This window comes from Neomonachus schauinslandi, chromosome 12 (genome assembly GCF_002201575.2).
Source record: "Neomonachus schauinslandi chromosome 12, ASM220157v2, whole genome shotgun sequence".
Taxonomy (NCBI): Eukaryota; Metazoa; Chordata; class Mammalia; order Carnivora; family Phocidae; genus Neomonachus; species Neomonachus schauinslandi.
This window is the reverse complement of record NC_058414.1, coordinates 84,102,946-84,126,122: the sequence shown is the minus strand read 5'-3', so window position 1 is coordinate 84,126,122 and position 23,177 is coordinate 84,102,946. Positions and strand designations below refer to the sequence as shown.

At 37.5% G+C, this 23,177-nt stretch overlaps 1 protein-coding gene across 2 annotated transcripts in view; it reads left to right on the top strand.

Moving 5' to 3' along the window:
- The window catches only part of COPG2 (COPI coat complex subunit gamma 2), a 95,622-nt gene that overhangs the window by 46,367 nt on the left and 26,078 nt on the right, over positions 1-23,177 (top strand). For both annotated transcript variants that reach the window (XM_021699293.2, XM_021699294.2), the window contains exons 10-14: positions 13,914-14,047; positions 14,601-14,668; positions 16,883-17,071; positions 21,412-21,507; positions 21,825-22,068. In XM_021699293.2, coding sequence (XP_021554968.1) covers positions 13,914-14,047; positions 14,601-14,668; positions 16,883-17,071; positions 21,412-21,507; positions 21,825-22,068 — 731 coding nt within the window. The remainder of the gene's footprint in view (positions 1-13,913; positions 14,048-14,600; positions 14,669-16,882; positions 17,072-21,411; positions 21,508-21,824; positions 22,069-23,177) is intronic.

The window sequence follows — 23,177 nt, the reverse complement described above, 5'->3', positions numbered from 1 at the left end:
GTAGAGTGCCGTGTGAAGATAAGCAAGCACACTTTAACACTGATTTTTTTTTTTTTTAACAAGGATAAAGAGAAAATTCTAAAGATTATATGAAAACAAAGATACTTAACCTGTAGTTTTACTTTAGGTTTCTCTGTGGCATTGTATGCAAAGCAGCAGTTGAGCAGTGTCTTCATAGTGCTGTGGGAAAATAACGGTCAGCCTAGAATGCTCGACTCTCCCAAACTAACCTTCAACACTGAGGATGAAAGGTATTTTTAAACGTAAGGGTTTACCATAACTAGTTTATCAATCACTTTGTAGGAATTATTCATAGATTTACTCCAGCATGAACAAATACATGCTCAGAAGGCAGCAGTGGGATTTAGGAAATAAGAGTGAACAATGGATTAGTGTAAGCATTAGTAATATAGATATTTTAACTTTTTAAAATTTAATAAAAAGTTCAAAGATTCCAGAAGACAGCAACATGATAAATGATGGTGTAGAAGGTGGTGTTAGATGGAAGTAAAAGCATGCTAAGATTTTGGTTTTGTTTTTTGGTTTTGTTTTCTTTTGTCTGTTTTTTTTTTGGGAGGGAGGAAGATGTTGTTAATAATTATCTTTTTATATTTATTTAAGTAGTCTCTACCCCCAACATTGGGCTTGAATGCATGATCCCGAGATCGAGAGTCGCATGCTCTCCTGACTGAGCAGGTGCCCCAAGATGTTAATTATTAATGTTAAACTTTGTCAGAAAAACATATGGGTTAGTAACTAAGAATATAAGTGGAATGTAAAGCTTTAAAAATGTTGAAATAAAAATGGAAGAAAAAAAACTTGATCAACGTTTACTGGAGTATATAAATACAAAACAAAATAAATTGGGCAGAATTCAGTGTAAATGTATTAGTTATCTCTTGCCGTGTGACAAATTAGCACCAAACTTAGCAGCTTATCACCGACATCATCTCATAGTTTCTGTGGTCAGGAATCAGGAAGTGGCTTAGCTTTTGGTTTTGGTCCAGGGTCCTTCAGGAAGTTGCAATCAAGCTGTCAGCCAGAGCTGCACTCATCTAGATCTGGAGGATCCACTTCCAATTTCCCTCGTGAAGCTGTTGACAAGCCTCAGTTTCTCCCTGGCTGTTGGCCAGGTGCTCCAGTTTCTTTCTTTGGCAGCCTCTCCATAGGCTGCTTGAATGTCCTCACAGCATGGCAGTGGCTTTTCCCAAAGTAAGCGAGCTGAAGGCGAGAGGCTCACATGGAAAGCTGCAATGCTTTATAACCTAACTAATCTCGACGGTGACCTGCTGTCACCGCTGATGGATTCCCTTGGTTACAGAGCCCAAGCCTAGTATGTGGGAGGGGACTACACGGCGATGTGGATTTTCAAAAGTGCAGATTTGGGGGGACCATCATAGAGGTTGCAAGCAAAAATATTTCTATTATAGTAAATGTAAGTGGATTTACTTACATTATTAAAGGATTACTTATTAAAAGTGTCAGGTTGGGGGCACCTGGGTGGCTCAGTCGTTAAGCGTCTGCCTTCGGCTCAGGTCATGATCCCAGGGTCCTGGGATCGAGCCCCACATCGGGCTCCTTTTCAGCGGGAAGCCTGCTTCTCCCTCTCCCACTCCCCCTGCTTGTGTTCCCTCTCTCGCTGTCTCTCTCTCTCTGTCAAAAAATAAAATCTTTATAAAAAAAAATAATAAAAAAATAAATAAAAGTGTCAGGTCGGGGGGCACCTGGGTGGCTCAGTCGGTTAAGTGTCTGACTTCGGCTCAGGTCATGATCTCAGCCCTGGAATTGAGCCCCATGTCGGGCTCCGTGCTCTGCTGGGAATCTGCTGCTCCCTCCCCCACCCCCCCCCACGTGCTCTCTCAAATCTTTAAAAGTATCAGGTCGGGTAAACAAAATAAGAGATCTATTATATAGCCTTTTATAAAAGACACTTCTAAACAGAGTGACAAGGAAAAGTTTAAAATGTATCAAAAATAGGGGTGCCTGGGTGGGTCGGTCGTTAAGCGTCTGCCTTCAGCTCAGGTCATGATCTCAGGGTCCTGGGATCGAGCCCTACATCGGGCTCCCTGCTCCGCGGGAAGTCTTCTTCTTCCTCTCCCACTCCCCCTGCTTGTGTTCCCTCTCTTGCTGTGTCTCTCTCTGTCAAATAAATAAAAATCTTAAAAAAAAAAATAAAAATGTATCAAAAATACATGTTTGATAGACACTAACACTATATATAATAATTGCTGCTTAGTAATAGTAATACAAGTCAGAACACAAGGAATCAGGATTTAGAACATTAAAAATGACAAAGTGGGATTTTGTATTTTGACAAAAGTATAATAGTCTAAATAATATCATGGGAGTGAACTTGTATAAGCAGTTGACCCTTGAGCAACACAGGTTTGAACTGTGCAGTCCACTTACACATGGATAAATATAGTACAGTATCATAAGTGTATTTTCCTTCTAATTTTCTTAACATTTTCTTTTCTCTGGCTTGCTTTATTGTAAGAATACAATATACAGTGTGTATGACATACAAAGTATGTGTGAATCAACTATTTATGATGTGGGTAAGGCTTCTAGTTAATAGTAGGCTACCTGTAGTTAAGTTTGAGTCAAATACATGAATTTTTGACTGCTTAGTGGTTTGGTGCCCCTCATCCCTGCACTGCTCAAGGACGGTTAAGTATTAACTAAACTTAATAACATTGCTTCAAAATATGTACGGTAAAATCTTAAATATAAGAAAATAAAGGGTTTGGAAGACTATAACCCCTCATGTCGCAGAAACAGACAAATCACTTATAAAAGTAGAAAACTGTAGTCAGTCTGTGTATCACTGATAACAAAATTTACCTCATTTAGAACCCTAGATCCAAGAGAGAATATGCAATATTCTTTAAAATTTTTAAGTTAAAAAACGTAGTATACATATAAGGGAAATGTATAAGACTTAAAGTTGTATTACATTATATCTAATTGCTGTGGAATACCCATATAATGCCCATATGCTAGGTAGTACATTTCTGGTATCCTAGAAATGCTTTATGTATCCTCTTGGTCATACCTACCCACAGGAGAAGTCACTATTCTGATTTTTATGGTAGTAATTTCTTTGCTTTTCTTTAGATTTTTACCCCCTGTGTATGCATCCATAAGCAGTAAGGTTTAGTTTTGTCTTGTTTTGAACATTATGTCATTAGAATCATGCTATGTTTTGTATCTTGTTTTTTTTTTTCCACTCAGTATTTCAGTGTAAAATTCACCCTTGTTTTTGCTGAAGCTCTAGTTCATTTTAATTGTATATTTCCTTGATTGAATCCTTCCAGGTTCATTTATATTCATTCTTCTATTAATGGGCATTTGGGTTGTTTTCTGTTTTGAGCACTTACTAATGAAACAGCTACAAACAGCATTCCTGGGCTTATACCACACTACCTTATTACCATAGCTTTCTCTCTTTATATGTAAGCATTTATTTCTATAGATAGGTCTCCAGGAATGGAATTGGTCGATCATTGTTAGACCATTTTTCGAAGTGATTATATCCAGCCAGTAGGCTGAGATCCCCTGAGGCCAAGACTTGATGTCAAATTTTAAAATTTTTACTAATCAGAGGGGGTGTATTAGATTTTCTTTATTGAGCTATAATTCCCATACCATGAAATTCACCTTTTTAGAGTGTATATTCAGTGGTCTTTAGTATATTCACAAAGTTGTGTAACTACCACCACTAATTCCAGAATATTTTTATCATTCCAAAAAGAACCCCCCCTGCCAACCCATTAACAGTCACTCCCTATTCCTCCCCCTCCTCTCAGCCCCTGGAAAACATTAATCTGCTTCCTGTTTCTCTGGATTTGCCTGTTCTGGACATTTCATATAAATGGGATCATACAATATGTGGTCTTTTGTTTCTGGTTTCTTTCACTTAATGTTTTTAGGGTTCATCTATATTATAGAAGTATCAATACTTTATTCTTTTTATGGCTGAATAATATTCCACTGGGTAGCTATCACATATTTTATTCATTTTTCTGTCGATGGACATTTGGGTGTTTCCACTTTTTAGCTGTTACGAATAATGCCACTATGAACAGTCATGCATAATTTTTTATGTGAGTATGTTTTCCATTCTCTTGGGTATAGACCGAGGAGTAGACTTGCTGGGTCATAATGTAACTCTGTGTTTAACTTTTTGAGAAACTGCCAAACCGTTTTCCAAAATGGGTGCATCATTTTACATTCTTGCCCGCAGTGCGTGGAGGTTCCAATTTCTCCGCAACCTCACCAACACTCATTATTGTCTTTTTTTTTCTTTTAAAGATTTACTTATTTTTTAGAGAGAGAGAGAAAGAAAGCCTGCAGGGGTGGGTAGGGGGTAGAGGGAGAGGGAGAAAGCAGACTCTGCACGGAACCCAACTTGGGGCCCAATCCCGCAACCCTGAGATTACAACCTGAGCCGAAACCAAGAGTTGACAACTGTGCCACCGAGGCACCGTCTTTTTTTATTATGTATCTCGTAGTCAGTGTGATGAGGTATCTCATTGTGTGTTTTTTTCCCATTGAAAAAAAATTTTTTTAAGTATTTAATTCATTTATTTGACAGTGAGCATAAGCAGGGGGAGCGGCAGGCAGAGGGAGAGGGAGAAGCAGACTCCCCGCTAAGCAGAGAGCCAGTTAAGCAGATGCTTAACTGATTGAGCCACCCAGGCGCCCCTCCCATTGAAAAAAATTTTATTGACCAAAAATTGTACAAATAAGCTATTGGTTTGATAACAACAAAGGCTGAATTTCCCTAATGACTAATAATGTTGAGTATCTTTTCATGTGCTTATTGGGCATTTGTAGATTTTTTTTTTTTTTTTTTTAGATTTTTTTTTTTTTTTTTTGAGGGAGCCCGGGGGAGAAAAAAAGGGGGGGGGGGGGGGGGGGAGAGGGAGAAGCAGGCTCTCCACTGAGCAGGGAGCCTGACATGGGGCTCCATCCCAGGACCCTGGAATCATGACCTGAGCTGAAGGCAGACACTTAACCAACTGAAACATTCAGGCACCCCCATTTGTAGATCTTTGGAGAAAGGTCTATTCAGATCCATTGCTCATTTAAAAAACTGGGTTGTCTTTTATTGAGTTGTAATCATTGTTAAATATAGTTTGGATACTAGACCTTTATTAGATACATAATTTGCAAATGTTTTCCTCCCATTTTGTGGATTGTGTTTTTAGTTTCCTGGTTGTGTCCTTTGAAGTGCAGAAGTTTTAAATTTTGATGAAGTCCAGGTTATGTAGGTTTTGTTTTGGGCTTTTTTTGTTTTTGTTTGTTTTTCGTTGTTTGTGCATTTGGTACTATACTAAGGAAACCATGGTCTAATCCAAGGTCATGAAGATTTACACCTATGCTTTCTTCTAAGAGTTTTATAATTTTATCTTTTATATTTAGGTCTTTGATACATTTTGAGATATTTTATATATAGTGTGAGGTGTAGGGGTCCAGTTTCATTCTTTTGCATGTGGAGATCTGATTGAAATAGGAGTTTGCAGTTGTCTCAGCACTATTTGGTGAAAGATTATTTTTCCTTTGTATTGCCTTGGCATCCTTGTCAAGTCATTGTGGTTTTAGTTTGTAATTTCCTAATTACTAATGAGTTTGGGAACCTTTTTCTATGTTTATTAACCATTTGAATATCTTTTCTGTTGAAATACCCAGTTTTTAATTGGGTTATCTGCCTTATTTTTACTGATTTCTAGGAGTTGTTTTTTGGTTGTATATGTTGCAAATAGCTTTTGCCACTCAAGTTAGTCTGTTCTCTTGGTGTCTTGATGAACAGAACTTCTTTAATGTAGTCAAATTTATCAGTCTTTGACTTTTGGAATAATACTTTTGGTGTCTTGCTCAAGACATCTTCTAGTTCAAGTTCTCAAATATATCTTCTATGCTATTTTTTAATCAGCATTATAGTTTTAACTTTGGTGTTCTAGGTCTATAATCTCTTGGAATTGTTTTTTGGATATGGTATGACGTAACAATTTAATTTCTTTTTTTCCTACTTATGGATACCGTGTAGTCCTGCTACCATTTGTTGAAATATGTGTTCGTACCCACTGCTCTGCCATGTCAGCTGTGTCGTAAGTCAGGTATCCTTGTACTCACTGCTTTGTTTCTGGGCTCCTCGGCTCTAGGAGCTCTCTTTCTGTTTCTGCACCAACACCACCTTCTTTATTATCACAGCTTCATCATAGTGTAGATACATGCTGGAACAAATCCTCCCTTATTCTGCCAGAGTGTTTGCCAGCTCTTGTTTTACATCCTTATTTTTCTGTGCATATGTATGTAATTTTATTAGGGATTGTTTAGCCTTGCCCTCAGTCAAATTTGCCTCTTCCTGGGATACTCCCATCAAGACCATTAATAACAACCAAGGAGTTCTAACCTGGGCAGTGATATCCCCCAGGTTTTTCATTCATTGGGATTTTAGGGCTATTTCTCACAGGTAGTTAGTGAGACCAGCCATCCCAGTTGACGGGTCATAATGACAAAATGTGTCTTTGACCTCCTTCGCTTTGATTTACTTCCAGAAAGCCACAGTAGAAACCTGACTTGATGCCCACCTCACTGGAACAGTTCTTACACAAATAAGCACAGATGTCCAAGGAAAACTCACACACAGCCTACTGGAGTAGCGTCCAGTGGGAGCAACCCATAGAGATGGAAATCGGAGCAGATGCACTGGTTGCCCCAGCACCCATTCATTCCAGTTCAGTGCACAGAGGTCTGTCAGGGCAGGTTTCACATCCCAAGAGAGGGATTAGGACCCTTGGGCTTTGTGGCTTTTAAACCGCTTTAAGTACAGAAGCGACAACCATTCACTGTCGTGATCAGGGGTGGGATGCAGAAGTAACATAATATGATAGACATTATATCTGATGCCACAGGGGAAGAAATTAGAAGAGACAACCCTGAACAATTATATGCCACCAAACAGAACCTATTTTGACAGCATAGTTTTTTAGGGGAAGCAGCCCTTCCCTGGCATAATCAGGGTCTGGGATCCAAATCTTGCAGCTGTATGATGTGGCATGTTGGTAGCAGAAATCTTCCTCTTTCATGGTTGGGGAAGTACCAGCCCCTCCCTTGGCCTGATGGGACGGAACTCCAGCCCAAGTTTTGGGTTGACCGGAATTGATTGCCGTACACATTGGGCTGAGTCCAGTTGTCATGGAGGTTCATAGGAACTCAGCTTCTTTTTTGGGTGGTCAGCAGATCAGTTTTGGATGAAATGACCCTTACCCCTCAGTTGTTAATTCTCAGGATTTCTCTGGCAATTCTTTATTTTGTATGTATGTTTACATAGATGGCATTTTAAAAGCTTAATTTTTCACTATAAACTTCCCTTTTAGTACTGCTTTTATTGCATGTTTTTGTCTCCTGATATTTTCTAATTTTCCTGTTTAAACTGCTTTAAGTACTTCTTTGACCCATTGGTTGTTCAAGAGTGTGTTGTTTACTTTCTACATATTTGTGAATGTTCCAGTTTTCCTTTTGTTATTGATTTCTAGTTTCATTCCATTGTGGTTAGAAGAGATACTTGGTATGATTTTAATCTTCTTAAATTTGTTAAGACTTGTTTTGTGACCTAACATGTAATCTAATCTGGAGAATATTCTGTGTGTACTTGGGAAGAATGTGTATCCTGCTACTATTGGTTGGAATGTTCTGTATATGTCTGTTAAGTCCACTTGGTCTATAATGTTATTCCAGTCCACTGATTTTCTATCTGGATGTTGTATCCATTACTGAAAATAGGGTCTTGAAGTGTTTTACTATTATTGTGTTGCTGTCTGTTTTTCCTTCAGATACGTCAGTGATTGCTTTATATATTTAGGTTTTTGAAAATTGTTTTGACTATTCTAGGTCCTTTGCATTTCTATATAAATTTTAGGATCAGCTTTGAATTTCTACAACAAAAGCCTGCCAGCATTTCGGTTGGGATTACACTGAATAGAACAATAGATCTACTTTGAATAAATCAATTTGGGAGAATTGCCATCTTGCTACTGAGTCTTCCAGTCCATGAACAGAGACTGTTTCTGTATTTAGGTTTCTCAGCAGTGTTTTATAGTTTTCAGTGTAAAAGTCTTGCATTCTCTTATTAAATGTATTTCTAAGTATTTTATTCTTATGTTATTAAGAATGGAATTATTTTATTAATTTCACTTGGGATTATTGTTGCCAATATATAGAAATACAGTTGATTTTTTAAAGTTTTTTTTTTTTTTAATTTGAGAGAGAGAGAATGAGAGAGAGCACATGAGAGGGGGGAGGGTCAGAGGGAGAAGCAGACTCCCCGCTGAGCAGGGAGCCCGATGCGGGACTCGATCCAGGGACTCCAGGATCATGACCTGAGCCGAAGGCAGTCAAGTCGCTTAACCAACTGAGCCACCCAGGCACCCGAAATACAGTTGATTTTTGCAGGTTGACCTTGTATCCTGTAACCTTGCTGTGGTCATTTATTAGTTCTGTGTGTGTGTGTGTGTGTGTGTGTGTTTCCCTGGGATTTTCTGTGTTCAGGATCATGTCATCTGTGGACAAAGACAGTTTTACTTATTCCTTTCCCAAACCGATGTCTTTAATTTCTTTTTTTTTTTTTGCCTAATTTTACTGTCTTAAACTATCACTAAAATGTTGAGTACAAGTGGTGAAAGTAGACATCCCTGGTTTGTCCCTGATCATAAGGGGAAAGCATTAAGCATGATGTGCATTTTTTGAAAGTGCCTTTTATTAGGTTGAGGACATTTCATTTAGTCTCTAGTTTTTTGAGAATATTTATCATGAATGGGTGTTAGATTTTGTCAATTGCTTTTCTGCATCTTTTAAGATAATTGTGGTTTCTGTCCTTTATATTATTAATTTAGTATATAACATGCATCGATTTTTCTGATGTTAAACCAATTTTACATTCCTGGGATAAATGCTACTTGGTTATTGTGAATTGTTGTGAATATTGATTATTCTTTTATATATTGCTGGATGCAGTTTGCTAATTTTGTTAAGGAGTTTTGTGTCTATTTCAGGGATATTGGACTATAGTTTTCTTGCAAAAATTTGTCAGGCTTTGTTACGGGTAATACTGACATCACAGCATTGGGAAGTAGTGTACTCCCCTCATTTATTTCCTGGAAGAGTTTCTGAAGGATTGGTATTATTTCTTTAAATATTTGATAGAATTAACCAATGAAGCCATTGGGACCTCTGCTTTTCTTTGAGGGAAGATTTTATTTATTTATTATTATTATTATTTTTTTAAATTTTATTTATTTATTTGACAGAGAGAGACACAGCGAGAGAGGGAACACAAGCAGGGGGAGTGGGAGAGGGAGAAGCAGGCTTCCCGCCGAGCAGGGAGCCCGATGTAGGGCTTGATCCCAGGACCCTGGGATCATGACCTGAGCCGAAGGCAGACGCTTAACGACTGAGCCACCCAGGCGCCCCCGAGGGAAGATTTTGAATAACTCATAAGCCTATTTAGATTATGTATTTCTTCATTAGTCAGTTTTGGTAATTTGGTATTTCTAGGGACACATCCCCAGAAATGACATACAGATATTCATAATATTCCCTTATAATCATTTAAATTTCTTTAGGGTCAGTAGTGTTGTTCCTTTCTTCATTCCTGATTTTGATAATTTGTTTCCCTGCCTCACTCCTTTTTTTAAATTAGTTTAGCCGAATATTTGTCAATTTTGTTGATATTTCAGAGAACTAACTTTGGGTTTCATTGATTTTCTTTTTTATTATTTTTCTGCATTCTAGTCTATTGATCTCTGCTCTGATCTTATTTCCTTTCTTTTGCTTGCTGTAGGCTTGATTTACTCTTCTCTTTCTAATTTCTTAATTGTGGAAGCCTAGGTTATTGATTTGGGACTTTTCTTCCCTGGTATCAGTGTTTAAAGCTATGCATTTCCTTCCTACATTGCTTTAGATACATCTCAAATTTTGATGTGTCTTTGTTTTCATTTGGTTTAAAAGTATTTTCCATTTGATTTATTCTTGATATGTGGGTTACTTAGAAAATGTTTAATTTCCAAATATTTGGTGATTTTTAAAATTTATTTTCTGTTTTATAATTTAATTCAGTTGTGGTTGGGAAACATGCTTTGATTTCTGTCCTTTTAAATGTATTGACATTTATTTCGTGACTGGCACTTACTACATCCTTAAGAACTGTCCATATGTACTTGAAAAGAATGTATTTTACAGTCATTGGGTTGAATGTTTTAGGTTAAGTTGGGTGATTACGTTGTTCTATATCCTTGATGATTTTCTGCCTAGTTCTATTGATCATTGGGTCGGTATGGACATTTCCAACTATTATGGTTACACGATCTATTTCTCCTTTCATTTTGTCAGGTTTTGCTTCATGTATTTTGAGGCTTTTTTGTTAAGTGTGTATGTGTTTATCGTTGTTATATCATCCTGATGTATTACCTTCTTTCTCATTATGAAATATCTTTTTTTCTCTTATAGATTTTTGTCTTAAATTCTACTTGTTTGGTATTAATATAGTCAATCCTAATCTCTAATGGTGACTGTTTGCATGGCCTATCTTTTCCCATCTTTTTACTTTCACCCTGTTTGTATCTTTGAATCTAATGTGTGTCTCTTGTAGACAGCATATAATTGGATCTTGCTTTTTTTATTCTGTCTGGCAATCTCTATTTTTTGGTTGGGGTAATTAGAGTATTTACATTTAACATAATTATTGATATAGTTGGATTTACTTCTGCCATTGTGCTATTTGTTCTATATGTCTCTTGCCTTTTTTTGTTTGTTTCTCTTGTCCTCTTTGACTGCTTTGTTTTGTCTTAAATGAGTATTTTCAGTGTATCATTTTAATTTTTCTGTCAATATTTTCACTTTTTTTCAGTTTTTTCTTAGTTGTTGCTCTAGGGATTAGCATATGCATTTTACTTTACCACAGTCTACTACCTCAGATTAATACTAACTTAATTTTAGTAAAAAATAGAATCTTTTCTCCAGTATAGTTTCATTCTCTCTGGGCTCCTATTTGCTATAATTGTCATGCGTATGATGTGTATGTGTTACAAGTCCAACAGTATACAGTTGATCCTTGAAGAACGTGGGGGCTAAGGGAGCCAACTTCCCAGGTAGTCTAAAATCTGCATATAATTTTTGACTCCTCCAAAATTTAACTGCTAATAGCCTACTGTTGACCAGAGCCTTATTGATATCACAAACAACACGTATTTTGTGTTTTATGTAGTATATGCTGTATTCTTAGAATAAAGTAGGCTAGAGATAAGAAACTGTTACTAAGAAAATTATAAGGAAGAGAAAATACCTTTGCAGTACTCTATTATAAGAAGTCTGCATATAAATTAACCCATGTGGTTCAAACCTGTTGTTCAAGGGTCAACTATAATGTTATAATTATTGCTTTATAACATTTTATGTCCTTTAAAGTAGTTGAGAGAAATGAAAACAATTTATCTATGGACTCTTTTATATCAGCTCACATATTTATCATTTCTAGTGCTCTTTTTTCTCCTTGATTATTCACATCACTGTTTAGTGTAAATCTTTAAGTCTAAAGACTTCCTTTAGTATTTTTTGTAAATCTGTCAGCAGTGCATTCTCTCAGTCATTGCTTCCCTGGTAATGTCTTTTTTAGCCTTTGTTTTTGGAGGATAGTTGCTGGATATAGAATTCTTGTCTTTATATTTCAGCACTTTGACTATGGCATTCTACTGCCCTATCTCTTCCATTGTTCTGGTGGAAAGCTAGCCATTGATCATATTGATGTTCCCCTGTAAAAACTACTCATTTACTCATTACACAATGGGTAGTTTTTACCTTGCTGCTGTCAAAAATCTTCTCTTTGGCTTATGGTGTGTCTCTGTGTGGATCTTTTTCTGTTTATCCTCCATGGGATTTTTTGAGAGACTCAAGTGCATGGATTAGTGCTTTCATCAAATTTGGGCAATTTTTTTTTTCATTATTTCTTCATACATTCCTTTTGCCCCTTTGTGTCTCTCTTTTCCTTCTGGGACTCCTATTATGCAGTTGTTCATACCCTTGGTCATATTCCATAGATCTCCAAGCTCTGTTCTTCTTTTTTTTTTTCATTCTTTTTTCTTTGTTTTTCTCAGCTGGATTATCTTAGTTTACCTACCTTCAGGTTTACTCATTTCTTTCTACTGCCAGTGCAGATCAGCTGCTGAATTGCAGACTTGAATATTTCATTGATTATTGCACTTTACAAATCCAGAATTTCTATTTGGTTTCTTTAAAAACAACAACACAATAAATAAACCAAAACTCATTTCTCTTTATTGATATTATCTCTTTGGTGAGGTATGATTGTCATGTCTTTAATTCTCTTTAATTCTTTACACATGGTTTCCTTTATTTCTTTGAACATGTTTATATTCATTGACAGAGTCTTTGTCTGGTACATCCAATGCCATATCTAATACCTGTGCTTCCCCAAGAATAATTGCTATGGACTGCATACTTTACTCTTTCTTTACATGTGTCATAACTTTTTGTCAAAAACTGGATATTTTAAGTATTGTGGTAACTCTAGTAATCACATTTCCCTCTTCCCCATCCTCAGAGGTTGTTATTGTTGCTGCTTGTTGTTGTCATTTATTTAGTGTCTTTCCTGGACAAATTCTGCAGTCTTACTCTTTGTCACATGCAGTCACTGAAGTCTCTGCTTAATTAACTAAGTCATCAGCTGATGATTTGACAGTTTCTTAAATGATTTAAGCCAATAGGTCTCCAACTCTTTTTCTAATGGGCACTTTGTGTGTTGGGACATGGCTTCCATGCTCTGGCAGTTTACAACTCTGCCTTAGCCTTCACTTCCTACATGCACAAAACCTCAAAGGCAAGCACGGGTGAGAGGTTAGGCCTTATCTTGTCTTTCCTGGGTATTTGCACGGCCTTCTACATGTGCATGGCCTTCTGGATCCCCAGGAATGTGTCAGAAATTGCCAGAGTCTCCCATGGAGCTCTTGTTTCTCAGATTTTCCTTTTGAGTTTTTTGGCCAGCCTCTTGTTTGCCCCAGGTGGAGTCACTGCCCCTGGCAACTGCAGTGTTAAACAGTTGCCACTGATTTTTTGGGACAAACTTGCTGAGGCTAGGGCTTTCCTCACTGATTGGGCTCTGAGTCAGATGAAACAAAGATTAGCTCCATGAACGGGGCTTTTCTAGGGAGCACCAGTCAGGTCGAATAGTGACAGTTCCCTGGGGACAGGGCTTCTGAGGGAGCTCCAAACCCATTGGCCTCCTCCAATGGCTGCTAGGCTGCTGGCTGTCATAGCTACTGCAATTCTGAGGCTGCTGATTTCCAAGGCCACCATGAAACTGGGAAGAGGGACTAGAAATACAACAAGTGAAAACATCAGAAAGCTTGTTTGCTGTTGTTAGGAAGATTCAGCTATTTTCCTTGAATAAATGTTTTTGGGATTGTTGCAGGCCTTTGGCTAATTTCTAGAGTGCTGAAAAAGTTAATTTTGAAAATTTATGCCAGTGTTCTCATTGCTTTTTGGAGGAATGGATTTTCAGAGGTCCTCCATCCATAATTCCAAAAGTGCTTCTCACTCTGCCTATGTTTTTTTGGTTTTTTTTTAAGATTTTATTTATTTATTTATTTGAGAGAGAGAGAGAGAGAAACAGCATGAGAGGGGAGAGGGTCAGAGGGAGAAGCAGGCTCCCCGCTGAGCCGGGAGCCCGATGTGGGACTCAATCCCAGGACTCCGGGACCATGACCTGAGCCGAAGGCAGTAGCTTAACCAACTGAGCCACCCAGGCGCCCACTCTGCCTGTGTTTTTAAGTGCTGTGCATATTACACCTGTTCTTTTTGATATCTGATGATGCCCTATGTGTATTTATTGTCAGCCATGAAAGTCCACTCTTTGATTTCATTGAGAGCTGCTTGCGAAATAAACATGAAATGGTTATTTATGAAGCTGCGTCAGCTATCATCCATCTTCCTAACTGTACTGCCAGGGAGTTGGCACCTGCCGTTTCAGGTTAGTTGTGTGTTTGATAGCTGGATTTTGTTTATATTCGTATGTTTTTGTTTTAAGTTCCATAGTTCTGCAGGATAGGTAGTAAGAATGATTTTTGAACCTTAGCTCTATTATATATACCTTTGTGTTGTGGTATGTAGATTTATTTTTGTTGTTCTTTACTTAATTACCTCTTTTTCTGAAGTTACCATTTCCCTATATAAAACATTAAAAATTTTTTGCTTGGAATCAAGTAACTTTCATGACTTCAGTTCTCTTTCATGTTTAAAAAGTCCATTTGCTCTTATAACTATAAATATTGCTACCACAAATTCAGATATTAGTGGGTATATTAATTCTTATAGAAAAATAAACTTTGTTTCCTATATTTATACTTTTTATAGTTTAACAAAAAGTGTTTTTACTATTTTTGATGATACATTTCTCGTGAAGTTTTGATGCTGTGATCTAATCTTATGCATATTTTGAATACTATACTTTATGTACTATATTTTCAGATATATGCAATATGATGAAATGAGCTGTATTCACAGCGATCTTTTTTTCTTTCTAGTTCTTCAACTGTTCTGTAGCTCTCCTAAGCCAGCTTTGAGATACGCAGCTGTGAGGACCTTGAACAAGGTAGGTGTCCTTTTGCCAACTGTTGACTTATATCAATGTTTGATTGAGAATCATTACATGTGAAGCATTTGGCTTTCTCCCCAAGGTTAGTAAATAGGATTTATGGGCTTCACTTCTATAGCAGCTTCCTTGTATTTGTGGCCTTAGATGTGGCCATTTTTACTATTCAACTAAAGATTATAATTCGACTTCTGAGCACTTTATAGCTGAGAACCACGTTGTCCAATATGATGGCCATTAGCCATGAGTGGCTATTTCCATTTAAATTAAGTAAAATTAAATAAAATAAAAAATTCAGCTCCTCAGTCACTCTAGTCACACTTCATGTGCTCAGTAATCATGTGGTTAGTGAGTCTCATATTGGACAATGCAAACATACCGAACATTTTTATCACTGTAGAAAGTTTTCTTGGACAGTGCTGGTGCAACACAATGTGAGTCACGTGTAATTTTAAATTTTATAGTAACCACATTAAACATTTTTTAAGATGAAAATAATTTTAATTTATTTACCCTAATATATGTAAAATGTCATATCAACATGGAATTGGTGTAAAATTATTAAAGATCTATTTTGCCTTATATTTTTTCACACTAAGTCTTGACATCCAGTGCTTATTTTTATGTTTAGAGCATATCTTAATTTGGACTATCCACATTTCAAGTGCTTAGTAGTCACATTTGGTTATTGGCTACCCTACTGGACACCATAGGTTTAGACAATACAATTCAGAAACATAGAATAAATTAAATAACCATAAACATTTGAAATGAAAGTTTATTTATTTTTTTTTAAAGATTTTATTTGAGAGAGAGAGCGAGCATGAGAGATCATGAGCCGGGGGGAGGGGTAGAGAGAGAAGCAGACTCCCTGCTGAGCAGGGAGCCTGACACGGGACTTGATCCCAGGAGCCTGGGATCCTGACCTGAGCTGAAGGCAGACACTTAACCAACTCAGCCACCCATTTCATTTCCTTGAAATGAAAGTTTAATGTAGTAGAAGACTTGTCATAAGGCAGTATGTGATCTATTATAAATTAATAGTATGAACAATTAGAGGCGAGAGAAGCCATGGAAAAACCTTTATAGGACAGCCACAGAAGAACCCTTTACAGAATAACAATTTGAATTGTTTTTTTAAGAAGTGATATAGGTCCACATTCCTTTATCTGTAAACTTGGGGCCAGATGTGCCTCAGAATTGAGTATTTTATGAATTTTAGGAAGGCAATATGGTGCTATCTCTTATATACTAACCCCACTGAGCCTAGAGCAGTACCCTACCATTAAACACATTAATATTTCTTTTTTTAAAGCCATATTAATATTTCTGTGCTATACATAGGACTATCCTCACTAAGTGGAATAAATTCATATTTAACTTGTTTTACATTAGTTTGGGTCAGATTTTTCTGTTAAATGAATTTTGATGCCAATACTTTGCTGAGTTTTCAAATTTTTTAAATTGTGGGTAAAGGATTCTATACCAATATTGAGATGGAGAAGTGAAAAATTTTGACAAAAGCAAAGAAGCAGGAGAAGGACAGACATGTTTTAGTGGCTGGAGTTTGCTGAAATACAGAAGTGTTTTCTAAGTGATAAGATATTAACAGTCTTTGAGCAGTGTTTACCACAGTAGGTACGATTCTCCAAGATCCTTACATCTAGTAGAATAGATATCCATGTACACATGTACTATAAAGAGAAATAGGCCAACTGTAATAAAATAGACTGTGAGAGCGCCTGGGTGTTTCAGTCGGTTAAGCGTCTGCCTTTGGCTCAGGTCATGATCTCAGGGTCCTGGGATCAAGCCCCGAGTTGGGCTCCCTGCTCAGCGGGACCTCTGCTTCTCCCTTTACCTCTGCCTGTCTCCCCCCACTTGTGTGCTCTCTCTCTCTGAAATAAATAAAATCTTAAAAAACAAAACAAAACCACAGACTGTGATACTGTTACAAAGATTATAGAAACCTAGGAAGAGAAAGTGCTTTGTTATACTATGACTCTGGCAGTTAATCGTGTATCAAATGATGTATCATAGCTTATTAATTGGACATGTTCTTCTTAAAACAATTACTTTTGACCTATATTGCCCCATTTAGATTTTTAAAAGCTGCTTACCTTAATTAAAATGTCTATTTTCCTCTTTCTTTGTTTTTTAAAGTTCTGGTCTTCATTAGTAGCAGTTTGCTTATTATTTGTCTTGCCCTTCCACAAGGTGGCAATGAAGCACCCCTCTGCCGTTACTGCCTGCAATCTGGACTTAGAAAACTTGATCACAGACTCAAACAGAAGCATTGCAACCCTGGCCATTACTACACTCCTCAAAACAGGGAGTGAGAGCAGTGTGGACAGGCTCATGAAGCAGATATCTTCTTTTGTGTCTGAAATCTCAGATGAGTTCAAGGTAAAAGTTTAAATATGATCATGTTTCTCCCAGTCTCTGGCTTGCCTATTTCTTTTCTTAACAGTATCTTTTGATGAGCAAAAGTGTTAAATTTTTATGAAGTTCAATTTATTAATTTCTTTCACTGTTCTATTGCCTTTGTCTACTTCCAGACCTTAAAGATATTTTCTTATGTTTTTAAATGTTTTATGGGTTCAGCTTTTACATTTTGGTCTATTATCCAATTTGAATTAAATGTATATATATTGTGTGTGATAAGTTCAGGGTTTTTTTTTCCATACTAATATCTAGTCAGTCCAGCATAATTTGTTGAAAAAGTCTTCTTTTTCCCCATCAGAGTGCTTTGGCATCTTTGTCTGAAAAGCAGATAACTGTATAACTGTAGGTATATATCTAGGTTCCTTATCACATTCTGTTGATCTATTTGTCAATCCTATGCCAGTACCATACTGTATTGATTAATGTAGCTTTATGGTACTTCTTAAATGTAAAGCAGGTGGTCTTCCAACTTTGTCCTTTTTTTAATATTCTAGGTCCTTTACATTTCCATATAAAATTTAGGATCAGTTTATAATTTCTATAAAATAAAGTCTGCTAGAATTATGATTGGAGTTATGTTGAATCTATAAATAAATCTGGGGGAACTGACATCATAATGGTGTTCTTCCAGTTCATGAATATGGTATACCTCTCCCTTTATTTAGGTCTTCTTTAATTTCTCTGAGCAGTGTTTTACAGCATTTATTCTATCGATCTTGTACACATCTTTCGTTAAATTTCTATCTAAATATTTTATGCTTTTATATCCTATTGATATTTCTACTTTATTGTTTGCTAGTAGTATATAAAAATAGATACATATATTTTTTTGCTTTCTCATAACTTGGTATCCTTGCTGAGTATCCTTATTGGTTCCAGTAGTTGTTATGCATTTCTTAAGATTGTCTGTATAAATAATCATGTTATCTGTGAATACAGACAGTTTTGTTTCTTCATTTCCAACCTAAATGCCTTCCCTTTCTTTTTCTTGCCTTATTAAAATGACTAGGATTTCCACTATAGTGTTGAATAGAACTGGTGAGAATGTGTCAGAGATGATCAAAAGAACAATAAAATAAATTTCAGTTAAAAGAATTAAAGTAGAAAGATTTTATTATTTCATTCTTATTTCTCAAATACGTATAACTTGCTCTATTCACTCTCTTCTATATATCTAGACTTTTTATTTTTTTTAGAGAGAGTACACAGGAGCACTGGGAGAGGGATAGAGAGAATCTCAATCAAGCTACACGCTCAATGTGGAGCCTGACACAGGGCTCGATCTCAGGACCCTGAGATCATGACCTGAGCCAAAATCAAGGGTCGGATGCTTAACTGAGTCACCCAGCCACCCCTATATCTAGACTTTTAAAAAACAAACAGCCTATTTATTCAAGTAGACATTTTGAATCTTGGGGAACCTTAGGAGGTTATGAATGTCACTGTGTAGTATAGCTTACTGAATGAGTCTCCTATGCTTAGGTATTTAGATAGTTTTCAGTATTTTGTAATTACAGATAATGCTGCAGTGGATAACCTGGTGCATATGTTTTCTTAAAATGTTGGAGGTGCATCTCAGGGTCGGTTCATAGAAGTTCATATGCTAGGTTGAAGGGTAAATCAATATGTAGTCTATTTGTAGAGAATGCTAAATTCTACCAGCATGTTTAAGAGTGCCAGTTTCCCCCTAGCCTCACCAGTAGAGTGTATTGTGTTTTGAAGTTTTGTCAGCTTGGTGGGTGAGAAAGTGATCTCAATGTAGTTTTAATGAATTTCTCTTCTTAATGAGGGGAGTTAATCATCTTTTTACATTTTTAAAGATCATGTAATATTTCTTTTTGAATATCATTTGTTCATCTCTTTTTTCCATTTTTTATAGGAATTTTGGTCTTTTGTTTCCTCAGTTATTTCAAGTTTTTTTAATATATTAGGGATATTAGTTCTTTATCCATGAAATATGTTATGATATTTTCTCCCAGTTTGTCATTTGTCTTTTGACTTTTCTTACGGTGTCTTTTGTTGTGCGAAGTTTGTTATTTTTATGTAGTAAGATTTGTCAATCTTGTTGCATTTGACTTTTGGGTAGTAGAAAACTTTCCCTTCAGGGGCGCCTGGGTGGCTTAGTTGGTTAAGTGTCCAACTCTTGATTTGGGCTCAGGTCATGATCTTAGGGTTCTGAGATCAAGCCCCACGCTGAGCTCCATGCTGGGCATGGAGCCTGTCTTAGGGTTTTCTCTCCCCCTCTCCCTCAGCCCCTTCCCCCACTCCAGAAGGAAGGAAGCTAGGAAGGAAGGAAGGAATCTAGGAACTTTCCCTTCAGATTATAGAATCTGATTGGGTGAATAAGGATTCACCTAAGATTTCTTCCACTGCATGCATAGTTCCTTGTTTTCATTTAGATCTCTGATACATTGGATTTTTTTATTTTATTATGTTAATCAGCATACATTACGTCATTAGTTTTTGATGTAGTGTTCCATGATTCATTGTTTCCGTATAACACCCAGTGCTCCATTCAGTACGTGTCCTCTTTAGTACCCATCACCAGGCTAACCCATCCCCCCACCCCTCTCCCCTCTAGAATCCTCAGTTTCTCAGAGTCCATAGTCTCTCATGGTTCGTCTCCCCCACTGAATTCCCCCCCTTCATTTCTCCCTTCGTACTGTCTTCTTTTTTTATTATTATATATGGTATGAGAAATGGATCTGATCTTATCCTTTTTCAGTGATTATCCAGTTGGCCCCCCTCCATTTTATTTAAAAGACTGTCTTTGCCCCAGTGATTTGAGATACCACCTTTATCATCTGCTAAAGTTCCATATGTATATGGGTCTGTTTTTGGGCTTCCTATTCTATTCTGTTGTTCATTTATTCATATATCAATACCACACACTATTTTAAACATACACACTTTGTAGGATGTATTAATACCTCTCAGTCCCCTCGCATGGCTCTTTGTTTTCATTCTTTCCCTAGCTATTCTTACATGTTTATTTTTCCTTATGAATTTTAGTATTAACTTGTTTAGCTTCATGAAAAAATCTCATTGGCATTCTTATGGGATCACATCAAGATATCTTGATGATGTTGAGACATCCTATCCCAAGAACGAGGGATATCTTTTAACTTGTTCAGATCTACCGTTGTGCCTTTCAAGAATATTTTATAGTATTTTTGTTAGTTTTGAATGCTTTTAAAATGCTTTTCTTATTTTGTTTGTTGTTGCTGTTATAAATGATTGTATCCAGTATATCTTCTAACTAGTTATACATGTATATGTTTCCTTTGTATACTGCAAGATCTCTTCCAGCCTTAGAAGATAGAGCGTCTCCCTCTAAAAGTAAAGGGCAGGTTTCTGCACAGTCCTAGAAGATACAGCTAGTGCTTTCCCTGGAGCAAAAAGCAAGCATGCTCACTGTCCAGGATAAGAAAGAAGTTTCCCCTCAGCACAAAGGTCCAGCTGCTTACTACGCTCTGTGAAATATTCCAGTTCCACACCTCAGGGTTCTTCTGTAATGAGAGCTACTGTGGCCCTTTTCACATTGCCCTCTGAGGAAACTGGCCTCAAAATGCTGATGCTCTAGCTACTGCTATTGCTGTATTTAATTGTCCTTCATCTCTGATCCAGGAGTCTTGTGTTTTCTCTACCACAACCCATGAACCTGTGGCAGACTAACTTGTTAGCTTGCAAGTAGGGGAAAATCTCATATCGTGCTCACTTCTTGACAGTGGTCTTCAAAGTTGTAAAATTTTCCTAGAAACCACTTTGTGAAGTAGTTCCTTGGTCATTTTCTATTTCTTCTATGGAAATCGGTCTGTTTATGCTTTTTTAAAAAATTTATTTATTTTAGAGGGAGCATGAGCACGAGTGAGCAGGGGGAAGGGACAGAGGGAGAGGAGAGAGAGAATCTCAAGTAGACTCCGAGCTGAGCATAGAGCCTGGTGTGGGGATTGATCTCATGACTGTGAGATCATGACCTGAGCCCAAATCAAGAGTCCGATGCTTAACCAACTGAGCCACCCAGGCGCCCCTCTGTTTGCTTTTTATTTTTACTCTTCACTTTAAAACTTTTTTGTGCTTATTGGCTTGGAGCAAAGGGATGGGGTCTCTTGAACAAACTTCAGTTGTACATTGTTTTTTATTTTCCTGTGAGGTCTCCTTGCCTATCTTTCATGAAGAACCGTTATTGCCCTTCTAGATAACTAGCGTGCCACTCTAGCTTGCAGTAAATAAGAGGGAAAGTATGCCTTGTAGCTAAAGGTGTAAAAATGAACGTCCTTTCTGTGTTTGTTTTTCCACAGGTGGTGGTTGTACAGGCAATTAGTGCTCTCTGTCAGAAATACCCTCGAAAGCACAGTGTCATGATGACTTTCCTCTCCAACATGCTCCGAGATGATGTAGGTAGACATGTTTTCAACATAGGAAGTTGCTCTCTTAAATTTTTATGATTCCCATGAAATATCCTACATGGTATTTAAAACAGTTCTGTCATCTTGGCATGCCTCCAAAATGGTATGCTTAATTCTGGTTGCTGTTTTATCGTTACATATGCTATTGTTTTAGTTTTCCTCCTTGGAGGAAAAAAAAAAAACACTTTTGTTTCTTTCAGAAGGGAAAGGAAATGAAATTTGAATATTAGAAGCTTGAGCCTGGGAGTAGAAGCATTTCTCCAAAAAGCGTCCTCAGAATGAATGGCAGTTTTCTCTTTTGCCAGGGAGGCTTTGAATATAAGCGGGCCATTGTGGACTGCATAATCAGCATTGTGGAAGAGAACCCTGAGGGTAAAGAAGCAGGTCTAGCCCACCTTTGTGAATTCATTGAGGACTGTGAACACACTGTTCTGGCTACTAAGATTCTACACTTGTTGGGCAAAGAGGGCCCCAGAACGCCTGTCCCCTCCAAGTATATCCGCTTTATTTTTAATAGGGTCGTACTGGAGAATGAGGCTGTCAGAGCTGGTGAGTCATTGGAACACTGATACTGATGTACCTGCTAATCTTTTGAAATGCTTGTTAACTCAAGGGGGTGGTGATGAAATTGGAAAATGAAGTTGCAAGGTCTATTTGACAGTAGGATCTTGGAGCATACTTAGGCCAGACACACTGCTCTTGGTCTGTACTACAGTTTCCATCCTGATTTCTGCCTTATGTTAGAGACAAATGACCCCTGGCTGTCAGTACGATAGGAGTACAGTGATGGCGTCATGCGGTTTTTCAGAGTGAGAGCCGTCAGTATGAGTATCTATGAATTGTGTGTGTGTGTTTCAATTAAGAGACTTTTACACAGGTCTTAGAAATTTGTTTACTTCCTCCTTCCTCTCTAATCATTCCTTCCCCTTAGCATACGAACAGGTGAAAATCTCTCCTATTAAAAATTATAAACCCTCCTCTGATGCGTTGTTTCTTACTAGCTACTGACTAGACCTCCCCTGTCAGGTAAACTTGAAGCAGCTGTTACTAGCTGCCTCCATGAATTTATTGTCCATTTTTTTCTTCAACTCACTTTAATCTAGCTTTCTCCCTTAAAAGCCCTCTGAAGCTTCTATTTTTAAAAATTACTTAGAAGCTAGTTGGAAAATCAAGGCAGTCACTGACGTTCTTACCTTTGTTCACCGCTCACTCAGCCTGATGGACTTTGACTAAACACATCTCGAAACTCTTTCTCGCTGTGGTGTCCACAGTAGCCCGCATCTTCCATCTCTCCCCGGTCTGATTTCTAGGGCCTCTCTTTCATTCCTTAAAATACGAGTTGTTCTTGGGGGTCTGTCTTACAACACACGCTCTCTTCCCCGGGGGTTGTCTTCCGTGCTCCACCGGTGTGCGGTGACATCAGTCCTGTCTCTTTCCTAAACCTGTGTGTCCACTGTCTCAAGCACTTCAAGTTCAGCCCAGACGCAAATCCTCACCTTCACCATCCACTCCGTTGTGAAGACAGAAACTACTTCTGCTGTTTTAGAACTCCCGTCTGCCCTCTTGACAAAATTCTGTCAATCCCACCTGCTGACGATTTCTCCGTCCTCCTCTGTCTCTGTTTTCACAAGGCTGCTCTAGGCTCTCCTCCCCCCCCC